Here is an 11,104-nt window from a genome sequence, read left to right as displayed (position 1 = left end):
GGCTCCCCACGCCTTGCCCGCACGCTTCCGCCTGCTTTCTAGTTTATTTATTTAAAAAAATCCAGTTTCTCCCCCACCCTTGGCCCCAACCCCAATCCAGTCACAGCGATCGTTTTTTGGCTAAGGATCAGTCTCCCCCATAGCCAATCTAAACCTAAACCTAGAGGGAGGCGCCCAGGAACAGTCCTAGTCTCTCCAGACCCCTTTGCGTCGGCCAAATTCAGCCTCCCCCTCCCTCTCCCTCCCTCGGGGCTGCCGGGGGGGCGTTGCCCTGTTCCTTTAAATCTCCCAGCTCCCTCCTCTTCGCCCCTCCTGAGAGCCAATCATCAGAGACTTATTTCCTTTTGCCCCGCCCCACCGCAAGGGGTGGGAACCCCAGGAGACCGGGCCCCAGAATCACGTGCGTTGGCAGCATCACGTGGGCGCGGGAGGGGTGCCGAGGGGAGCCGGGCGGGAGACGCCGGATTTCTTAATGAAGTGTCCCCGCATGCGTAGAGGGTATGTAGGGAGGGAGGTGGAAGCACCAGGAGGAGGAGGGGAGGAGAGAAGAGGGAAGGGAGGAGGGATGGGGGAGGGGAAAAGGGAGCGAGGTGTCTCCCTAGCTCGCTGCCTCTGGCAAGTGGAGTTTTTAAAAAGCTCGAGCAGATCATGTCATGACGACTTCGCTGCTCTTGCATCCGCGCTGGCCGGAGAGCCTTATGTACGTCTATGAGGACAGCGCGGCGGAGAGCGGCAGCGGAGGCGGCGGCGGCGGGGGAGGCGGCGGCGCCGGCGGCGCGGGGGGCGGCTGCAGCGGAGCGAGCCCCGGCAAAGCCCCCAGCATGGACGGGCTGGGCAGCAGCTGCCCGGCCAGCCACTGCCGCGACCTGCTTCCACACCCCGTGCTGGGCCGCCCGCCGGCTCCCCTGGGCGCCCCACAGGGCGCCGTCTACACGGACATCCCGGCCCCGGAGGCGGCGCGCCAGTGCGCCCCGCCGCCGGCGCCCCCCACCTCGTCCAGCGCCACCCTGGGCTACGGCTACCCGTTCGGGGGCAGCTACTACGGCTGCCGCCTGTCGCACAACGTGAACCTGCAGCAAAAGCCTTGCGCCTACCACCCGGGCGATAAATACCCGGAGCCGTCGGGCGCCTTGCCCGGTGACGACCTGTCCTCCAGGGCCAAGGAGTTCGCCTTCTACCCCAGCTTCGCCAGCTCGTACCAGGCGATGCCCGGCTACCTGGACGTGTCGGTGGTGCCTGGGATCAGTGGGCACCCGGAGCCGCGTCACGACGCGCTCATCCCCGTCGAAGGCTACCAGCATTGGGCTCTCTCCAACGGCTGGGACAGTCAGGTGTATTGCTCCAAGGAGCAGTCGCAGTCCGCCCACCTCTGGAAGTCTCCCTTTCCAGGTAAGGAAGGGGCCCGAGTGCCGCCGCCGCCGCCGCCGCAGCAGCAGCAGCAGCTAGGGACCCCTCCCCGCCCTGCCTGCCCCGGGGCTCCGCGCCTCAGCCACCCCCGCCGTCTGGCCCCGGCGCGCCGGCTCTGCTGGGCTGCCGATGGAGCCTGCCGGGCGAGCTGCGCTGAGGAATGCGCTGGGGAAGAAATCTGCTCCGACACGTTCCCCGGAGCTGCCCGGCCGAGAGTGAAGCAATCACAGGCGCCCGAGCGCCGGGCCGCCGGCTCGGCTCGAGTCGGGAGCTCGCCTCCTCCTCCCCCAGCCCGCTCCAGTCTCACGCGCGGCTCTTGGCCCCCCGAAGCCCGCTTCCAGCCAGGAATGGGGGTGGGGTGGGCCTTGGGTGCCTTGGAATCCGAAACCGCCAGGACAAAACCCTCAACCCCCCGGATAATTGAGGGAAAAAATAAGAACTATCTTGCCTGAATTTTCAAGATCGTTCAAGCACTAGATAGATTTTTATGTTTGTTTTTGTTTTTTGAATAGGGGTCTAATTTGCCGGGTCCAAAGAAATGCAGAATATTTTCTTTTCTTGATTTATTTTAAGAATTCGGCCACGAATTTCCCGATCGTTAAAGGAGCAGAACTAAAAATCTCTGGAGAGGATGTGGCGAGAAGGGAGTTTGCATCCCTCTCCTGGGATATAAAATTTTCTTTGCCTCTCTGGTATCCTGAGCTCAAATCCTGTGGGTGTTCCCACTGCCAACTCCCCCAGATGTCGGGGAGAAAGAGAGTTTTCTATGCCTCAAACACAGAAAAAGGGGAATGAGGATGGGAAGTGAGGGACTGAAGACCTGTTCTGGATACATCTGGGATCCAGGCCCAGGCTAGGGACCCCTAAGTCTTTGCCTGTGTATGGCGGGGGGGGGGGGGGGGGTGGCAGAATTCACCGATGTCCTTTTCCAACTGAGGCTATTTCTGAACCAGCGGGGATCCTGAAATCCCCATCATTCCCCATGGGAGAAAGATCAGTCCTAGGTTTGTCAAAATCACATCAGGAGCTTTGGATTCAGCACAGCCCTGAGAAATTATGAATCCAAAGCCTGAGTCTGCTCTGGCTGTAAGCAGACCTCGGTGGGAGAGGGCTGACTGGCTCCATTCTAATGCCTACAGGAATGGGGGGGGGCATGGAAGCCACAGATGTCTCCCCATACTATTCAGAGGGCCCCCCAGCTCTACATGTGAGCCCAGGGACATTTTCACTGGGAATTAGAGATCTGAAGACCTCCTAAGGGTGGGCCTGAAATTCCTCTGCATCCGGGATTGGGGCAAGGGCAGATGGTGAAAAAAAAATCACTGAATGATGTTAGAAAGTGTAGAAGATAACATTCTTGCAAATATGAGATTACTTAGTATAACACAACTAAATATCTGGGTGGGACCCACACTAGACACCCCATTCTGGCTGCCAGAAGATTCCAGGATGATAGAATTATAGTACATGGTATCATGTATTACCTGTTCTGAATTGGCAATAATATTTTTATGTAATATAATTTAGGTTATCAACTACCTAATATGAAACAGGTGATAATACATTTCTAGCAGATAGACAATTCACATGTAAGTATACAGTAATATACTATAGACAGATGGCCCTTTAATTCACCATCTCATCCAAACAGAAAACTCCTTAGGAGACAGGGGTCCAGCAGGAATTCCTGGAACAGGGGGAGCTGGTAGGCCTTGCTAAGGGGCCGAAAGGAAGGAGAGCAGATGCCCACCTCACCCACTGTGGGCAGAGACATGGGTCTAGAGCAATGGGCAATGGGTTTAGTGTGGAGAGGTGAAGAGAAGGAGCTGCTTTGGCATCCCTGTGAATGCATGTAGAGTGAGGTGGCAGTGAAGATTGGAGAGAAGCTCAGAAATATCTGAGCAAAATGAACATCTTAAAGATTCCCAGAAAAAAAAAAAAAACCTGCTAAAAATAAACACTTTTTGATCATAGCCTCCTAGAGAAAAAATCTTTGAAATAAAAAAAAATACAGCCCAATTGAGGTTTAATACACTTGCAAATTATGGCATGGAAATGGATATAAAACCCACTATGTCTCAGCAGCGATAGGCTCACACACTCCCCGTGTGGAAACAGAATCAGGCTGGTATATCTCAGTGAGGGCAGATGTCCAGGCAAAAAGCAGATGAAAAAGAAATTATCTTCAGACACCCTGCATCTTTCTACCCACACAGAGATCTTTTAGAAGTAGTGAGATTTCCAGATAACTCTGTCTATGCACTTGTGGTTTGTTCGGCAGCATCTGGGCATAAACACTACTGTCTCTCTTTAGCGCCTCTGGCTCTGAGAAACCTCGCTATGGCGGTCTGGGCTGGTGTGGGCTATGGAGGCAATTGTTCAGAAAGATCCAGATAATTAGGGCCAAGATGTGTTGTGGCTTCTTCCCCCAATTATACAGACCCTTGTTTCATTGCTCCTTTTTTTTTTCCTTCCTATGATGAGTGTAGGCACTTTTTTTTTTTTTTTTTTTTAAAACAGAGAAAAAAAAATTAAAAGAGAGAATCAGTAGAAATTCTAAGAATCAGAGCATGGGGGTGGGGGGGTGGGCAGGGAGAGACAGAGTCAGGATTGGGGGAGAGCAATAGAATGAAATAGTGGGTTCTTTGGGCCATACTGGAAGTCCCTACTGACAAGCCTTTGGATTATGGTTGAGAAGAGCAGCTAGGATTTCTAGCTGGACAAAGTCCTCTTCAGAATGCAGAGCCCTGTTGTAGGAGTGGGTGGTCAAGAGCAAGTGGGCAGTGGGAACCTGTGCACAGGACCCCAAGAGAAGGCTACAGCTGATCATTGATCTGGTTTTTCTTCACTTCTCAAAGGTGTCTATTAGGTCCCCAGGTATGAAGTGGTTTGTGTGTGTATGTGCTCTGGAGGGATGTTAGGGAAGGCTTGATTGTAAAATTAATAATTAAGTCCCCTACTTACTTTAGGCAGTATAGACACAACTCGAGGTCTGAGCTTCCAGATGTTTCTGTATCTGTAGATCCCAATTCCTTTTCAGGCAAGACAGCAGACAGTGAAAGGGGGCTTTTTTGAGAAGGCAAGACTAAAGGTATTTTCCCAAGGGGCCAAAACAACCAACATTTTGGTCAGATCCATTAAAAACTTTGGCAAATCAATCCTTGGCATCCTATAGAGAAAAATAGCCAGTTTAGACCAGGTATCTGCTTTTTAAAACCAATTTTTAAGGATTGTGTTGATTAAACCTCATCAGAAATTTAGAGTTGGTGTTTAGAGGATCCAAAATTGGGTAGGTAACTGTGAGCATTTCCAGAAAGTGAAATAAAAAGTCAGGGACAATTAGCTGGTTAATTCAGGAACCAAAACCCACTTTATCTCATTTTGCTCTCCAAGGAAAAGGAGGTATTTTGTACCAGATAGCCTATTTCCATTTTAGAACTTACTGTCTCATTATGTTGAGTCAGAAAAATCTTGGTTTAAAATCTGGCTCTGCCACTTAAGTTATTTTACCCACTCTGAGCTTCAGATTCCTCATCTTGTAAATTGGGTTTAATAAAATAAGCCTGAAAAAATGTTCTGGGGATTTAAATTAAAAAAACAAAACAAAACAAAAAAACACCAAATACCTCATGGTATCACTACTTACCCTCTTTGTTTTACTCTTGTCCCGGAATCATCAATCTCCTGAATCAGAGCTATGTCTGTAAGAGTAAAACAAGGTTGAGAACTGAGAGATTTTTTAAAAATTATCTTGTACAAAAAATTCTTTTTACCCTAAAGGATCTTCTCTGTTAAAGTGAAGCTGTTTTGTTTTTCAGATTTAAAAAAAAAAAAAACCTTGACCTATTCCTACACAGGCAGAGAAAAGTGACAAGTCCAACCATTTTCCTGAGAAATTGTCATCATGAAGACAGCCAAACCAGGCCATTGGGACCCCCTCTTTCACATATTCTTCCTGAGCACTTTATTTCCTACTGGCATTTGATTGTGACCTCTTCTCTTTCCGGCCTGTATAGACAAGTATTCCTGGGTGAGAGCAGACCCAATGGGAATGGTGTAGGGAAGGTGTTTTATGAGGGTGGGGTGAGAACAAGCATTTCAGGAAGAGCTTTATGTCTGCATTCTGGACTGCCTCTCTACTTCCAAAGGGCAGTAAGAATGAAGGGGGAACCCCAGATATTCAGTCCTCATCATTAGCTTCTGCCTGAAGAAGTCTAACAATTACATTTTTAAAAATTGAGGGGTGAATTATTCAGATGATCTCCCTAATACCCCACTTTCCCCTTGAAAGTGTTGCAATGATCTTTTTATTAACAGAGGTGAGGGTGGAATGGAAGGGGGGATATAAGTGACATATATTGTTCTTAGTTCCTGTGAAATTCACAGACTTAAAGAAATTTACCTAGTAGTGGTTGGAATAACAAGGTATTTAGGGTGGCTAGGGTTCCTGTATGTGATGGAGACAGTTTCTCTCAGCTTTGGAGGAATGGAGAGGAGAGGGGGTTGGAGCAGAATTTGTTCTCTTTTGGTGAGAGGACACTTGGGGTGGGGGGCAAGGAGAGGCACTGAATTCTTTTTGTGGAAGACTTATGTCAACAGCTGGTTTTAACCCAAGAAGGGCTCTCCTAGTGCCTCCTTTGGTGGGCAGACCCTGGGGCATGGACTCCACCTCCAGGGGCCTGATTCCCTACATCTCCCATCCAGGACCTCTCAACTTGGATGCTGTTAAGTGGCTCACAACATTGGACATCTAGAGCGATTGGCTCCCCAGCAGGCTGGCTTCACCTGGACGCTTTTCTTCTCTGTTGGTACAGGTCTCAGATTCCTAGGGCAGAGGCAGTGACCAAAGGCATGAGGCCCCACTCAGTGGTTGGTTCCCACTGAAGCTCTCTCCCTTCCTGACATTCCCTCCCTCAAACTGACAACAGAACGCCTTCCCCTGATAATGGGGCACAGTTTATGCTAATGGATGCCCAAGTGATCTAACTGCAGGAAGGAGGACTTTTCCTGAATACTTGCAATCCTCTAGGCCCTCAGACCAGGGTGAAATTTGTAGGGACCCTTTTAAGGGTATGGGATTTTAATAACAAATGCTGTGCAGAGCTGTATTGGAGCCTGAGGCAAAAGGAAAAATCAGTACTACTGGTCCCATGTTTATTTTAAAATTTGTTATTCTGTTTATCATGGGGTTTTTTTGCATTCATTTCGATTTTTTAAACATTGCATTAAAATATTACTTACCTCCATTCCCAAGTTTTTGGCTCCCCCCTCTTTAAAAGTTTTCACCAGGGGCGCCTGGGTGGCTCAGTCGTTAAGCGTCTGCCTTCGGCTCAGGTCATGATCCCAGGGTCCTGGGATCGAGCCCCACATTGGGCTCCCTGCTAGGCAGGAAGCCTGCTTCTCCCTCCCCCACTCCCCCTGCTTGTGTTCCCTCTCTCGCGGTGTCTCTCTCTGTCAAATAAATAAATAAAATCTTTTAAAAAAAGAGTGGGAGTGGGAGAGGGAGAAGCAGGCTCCCCGTGGAGCAGGGAGCCCGATGCGGGGCTCGATCCCAGGACCGTGGGATCATGACCTGAGCGAAGGCAGACGCTTAACGACTGAGCCACCCAGGTGCCCCAATAAATAAAATCTTTAAAAAAAAAAAAAAAAAGTTTTCACCAGAGGCAACACATCAGTGGCCTCACCTTAGTCGTGGCCTTGCTAATAACAGGCGCAAAGAATTAGGGGGCAATTCGTCTGTCCCCTTCGAGTCCCTGCCGGCACCTTGAGCCTACTCAGTGGTGCAGCCTGGGGCGCACAGCCCGGTTGGCCCAGGGTCCAGGCACACAACTCACTTCCTGCCGCCCGGCTTCTTTCTGCCCCCAGACGTGGTTCCCCTACAGCCCGAGGTGAGCAGCTACCGGCGCGGGCGCAAGAAACGCGTGCCCTACACCAAGGTGCAGCTGAAGGAGCTAGAGAAGGAGTATGCTGCCAGCAAGTTCATCACCAAAGAGAAGCGCCGGCGCATCTCTGCCACCACGAACCTCTCCGAGCGCCAGGTCACCATCTGGTTCCAGAACCGACGGGTCAAAGAGAAGAAGGTGGTCAGCAAATCAAAAGCGCCTCATCTCCACTCCACCTGACCGCCCATCCGGCCACCCGCCCCGTCTATTTATGTCGCCGCTTTGTACCATTACCGAACCCAACGAAGGACGCTTCGCCTGGTGCAGACGAATATTTAATGTTAACAAGCAAGAGTGACTGCGCCGCGGGAGGCAGAGAGGATCAGAGGGCGCGCTCTGCGGCCCCCTACTCCCCACCCCATCCTCAACTCCCACCCCTGTGCGGATGGGACCTACCAGGCCTCAGCAGCTTTGGAGGTGGGTCTGGGTGGGCTGTGGGAGGAAGGCCGACGGCCTCCACTCCCTTTTGCCTTCATCCTTCGCCTTGCTAGAAAGCTGAGAGGCAGGGGGCGAAGAGCCCGATCATTCCAACCAAAGCAGGGTTGGGGAGCCCCACATGACCCCATTCTTGCCTCATCCTTTGCCCAGGCAGGTTGATGACCCTCCTGAGGGTGAGGCCTCGGTGCAGGACCTGGTGAGCTCACACTGTCCTTCCAGTTCCTCCTCCTGTTCCCTGTCCCTCCCGCACTCCTTAGTTAGGCAAGATTTCCCAGGTTAGGTTTTCTGTGCATATTTTAAAAGTCGCGTTAATATTAATGATAATTGTTAGGGATCTGGCATCGTGATTGGAGTACAGACAGCGCATAGGTTTTCTTTCTTTCCTGTTTCAACAAAAGCTAGAATTGGTGGAGGAGCTGCCTACCCCCACCTCAACCAGGAAACTGAATTTCTCCGGAGCCGACTTTGCCCCCACTGCCTCCTCTGTTCTGCTCTCTCAGTCAACATGCAGAAATCCAAGGAGGATGGAAGCTCCAACCACACTGCCAAATATGTCTCTCTCTCTCTCTCTCTCTCCCTCTCTCTCTTTCTCTCCCTCCCTCCCTCTCTCTACTGGGGATCAGGCCAGGCACAGAAGCAAAACATTTTTCTAAGGAAAGGACAGACTTCTCTTCCAAGGGGATGGAGAGTGGGTCCCCCAGCAGAGCCCCTCTCCAGTTGCTTCTCCATGGAGGCAGTCACTGAGGAGAGCGCCTCACACTTTCACTTTTACTGATTGTCCAGAGGGAAGCAGTTTTCTTCCAGGAGGCCAAAATAACCAGCCCCCAATTAACCAGCTAATGTAGACGCTGCCTAACTATCCCTCCTCAAAGGCCAACTTGCTCCTGAGGGGGGAGGTCCCTCACCTTCTCCCTTCCCACTGGTGCATTACAAAACAGTGTTCTTTTGAAATGTTCATCAGAAATAGGCTTTTTTAAAATGTTGTGTATCTGTATATAGTGTTGTGACGTCTGAATGACAATGTACTGAATGCAAAAAGAAAAAAAACCCACAAACCTGTTTTTAAAATAAAATCTTTTTTTTTTTTTGCCTTGATTTTATTACTCAGATTCCTTCTGCAGACCCTTCTGTCCACTGGCTCATCAGGGCCATCTTTGCTGCCCTGACAGCCAGAATGGGCAAGGGGAAGAGTGTAGACATCACCCGCAGCTGGGTAAATTTCAAACTCATATTCTGTTCCACTCAAGTTTTTAAAGTGAGTTATTTGGGTTGTTGATGTGATCTAGATAGGAGAAAACTCCTTCAGAAAAGAGGAGTGTACCTTGGGGAGAGAAGGATGAAATCAGCGACTGGGAAGGCCTGGAAGCAGGTGAGTGAGAAAAGTACATTGCCTGTCAACTTCAGTTATAATGGTTGGGCTCAGATCCGGATTTAGGAGCTGAGAAGGTGGCACGCGGCCCAAGCCAGAGCTGGATGCTGTGGTCGTAGTGGACGTGGTAGAAGCGGTGGGGGCCGTGGTGGAGAGCTAATCTTGGGGTCCTGGGGCCCTACTGCCCCCAGAGGGTCTGCAATCCCTCCAGCCAGTGCAGGGCTGGGGCTGGGAAGGGGTCTGCACAGCCTGTCCTGCTGGGGGGCAGCCGCAAGCTCAGCACTCCTAGGCTGCTCTCTTTTCTTCCCCATCAATTTATGCAGGGATATCAGGCCGCTAGGACCCCTTCCCTTCCCCCCCTCCCCCCCCCCATTCATAAGCCAACCCCACCTTTATTTTCCAGCATTCCTGGGGACCACAGACTTCTAGGCTGTCAGGAGCTGTGTAGACTCTGCTATTAATTTGTTTTCCTTGTCGCGTCCGTCGAGCCTATCTCCCTATCTGGTGGAGTTAATGAGATCGTTAAGTTGTCAGGTTAAGAGACTTTTAAAAAGCAATATAGCCTAAAATAATGTTATCTCAGATTAAATCTTTACTGCAGCAATTTTTATTTATATATAATATTTTTCCTCTCGTGAGACACAATGACTGGAGGCATTGGGTTGGAAATCAGAACTCTCCGAACTCCCTTTGCCCGACGGTTGAATTTCTTACAATTTTATTTAAATAAACGTTTCTGGGGGTGAAACACACACACACGCGCGCGTGCGCACACACACATGCACACACACACCATGGAGTCTGAGAGAGAGACAAAGAGCAAAGAGCCTGAAGAATTCATCCTCCATAGACGCTCTGCTAGTGATGTGCCTGCCAGTTCCGGTCTACTCCATTTCAACTCTGGGTTAACTATCAAAGAATCACATGCTGGGAAGTGGGGTTCAGGGGGGCATAGGTGAACCTCTCAGGAATAAGGTTCATTCATAATTCCATCTTCCCTTGTCTTATCACCTGCCACTTTAACCTCTTCCCAAAACCCTGAGTCTCTCCTAGGATGGAAAGAGTTGAAAGTTAAATGTGTGTGTCCGAAAAAGGAACTGAGCAGACAAGAAGCCTGGGGCTCTCTTGATATGGGCCCCCATCCCTCTTGACTTGCGGGTACATTGGCTTTGTCCCATGACAGCTGTCGATACAGTGGAAGTTGGAGACTGTAGGGAAAGAGAAGTCTAGAGTTCTCCAAGGGATCTCTCTACTTCTGCACACAAACTCACAGAGAGTCTAATGAGGGAGTCTTCCCACACAGAGGGACCCTCCCTAAGGCCCCAGAAGGGGGCGATGGAAAAAAGGAGAAAGCTCATGCAGGCTCATTGGGGTTGCATTGGGACACTGAAAACCCAGGCAAAGACAGCAGTCCCTCTGAGTCCCTGGGAGCCCCGGTGTGCCAGGGGTGTTTGGGACCGTCTCTGACACTGGATTAAATATACCTGAATGGGTTTTGGAGGATTATCATGTCTGGATCAATTTTGGAGATGCCTCTCCCATAAGAGTAAGCAAGCGTGAGAATGGAAACTCCTATGTGAGACAGGTATTGTGTGAGTGTGTATTCTGGGGAGGCAAAGATGGGAATGATGCATTATTCTCTTCCTGATTGTGTGGGTCCTTTACCTTTCCTTCCTCCAAGAGCTGGCGTTTCTCTTTGGGGACTCTGTGGGACATTCCTGTGAAGGTGTGTGTGTGCATGCGCACACCCGTGTGTGTGTGTGTGTGTGTGTGTGTGTGTGTGTGTAGAGAGAGAGAGAGAGCTTTTGACCAGTGGAGATGTTCCCATGTGTGTGCAAACATATAAGTAGGAATGTTGTCATCACAGAGTGTAGAGCATGTTTACTTTTCTTCACTCAAATCTGTAAGGAGCCTTTCTTTCCAAGGCCAATCTCCTAGTGCTGATGCG

The 11,104-nt window shown here is 50.3% G+C and overlaps 1 protein-coding gene across 1 annotated transcript; it reads left to right on the top strand.

Moving 5' to 3' along the window:
- Positions 1 to 569: 569 nt before the first annotated feature.
- Positions 570 to 8,840, top strand: HOXC13 (homeobox C13). The gene is made up of 2 exons (XM_021686777.2): positions 570 to 1,389; positions 7,273 to 8,840. Exons 1-2 carry the CDS (start codon positions 654 to 656, stop codon positions 7,527 to 7,529), a joined length of 993 nt encoding a protein of 330 aa, XP_021542452.1. The 5' UTR covers positions 570 to 653; the 3' UTR covers positions 7,530 to 8,840.
- The last annotated feature ends 2,264 nt before the right edge of the window (positions 8,841 to 11,104 follow it).

This window comes from Neomonachus schauinslandi, chromosome 5 (genome assembly GCF_002201575.2).
Source record: "Neomonachus schauinslandi chromosome 5, ASM220157v2, whole genome shotgun sequence".
NCBI lineage: Eukaryota > Metazoa > Chordata > Mammalia > Carnivora > Phocidae > Neomonachus > Neomonachus schauinslandi.
The sequence above is the reverse complement of the archived record's forward strand: the minus strand, read 5'-3'. Positions and strand labels throughout refer to the sequence as shown.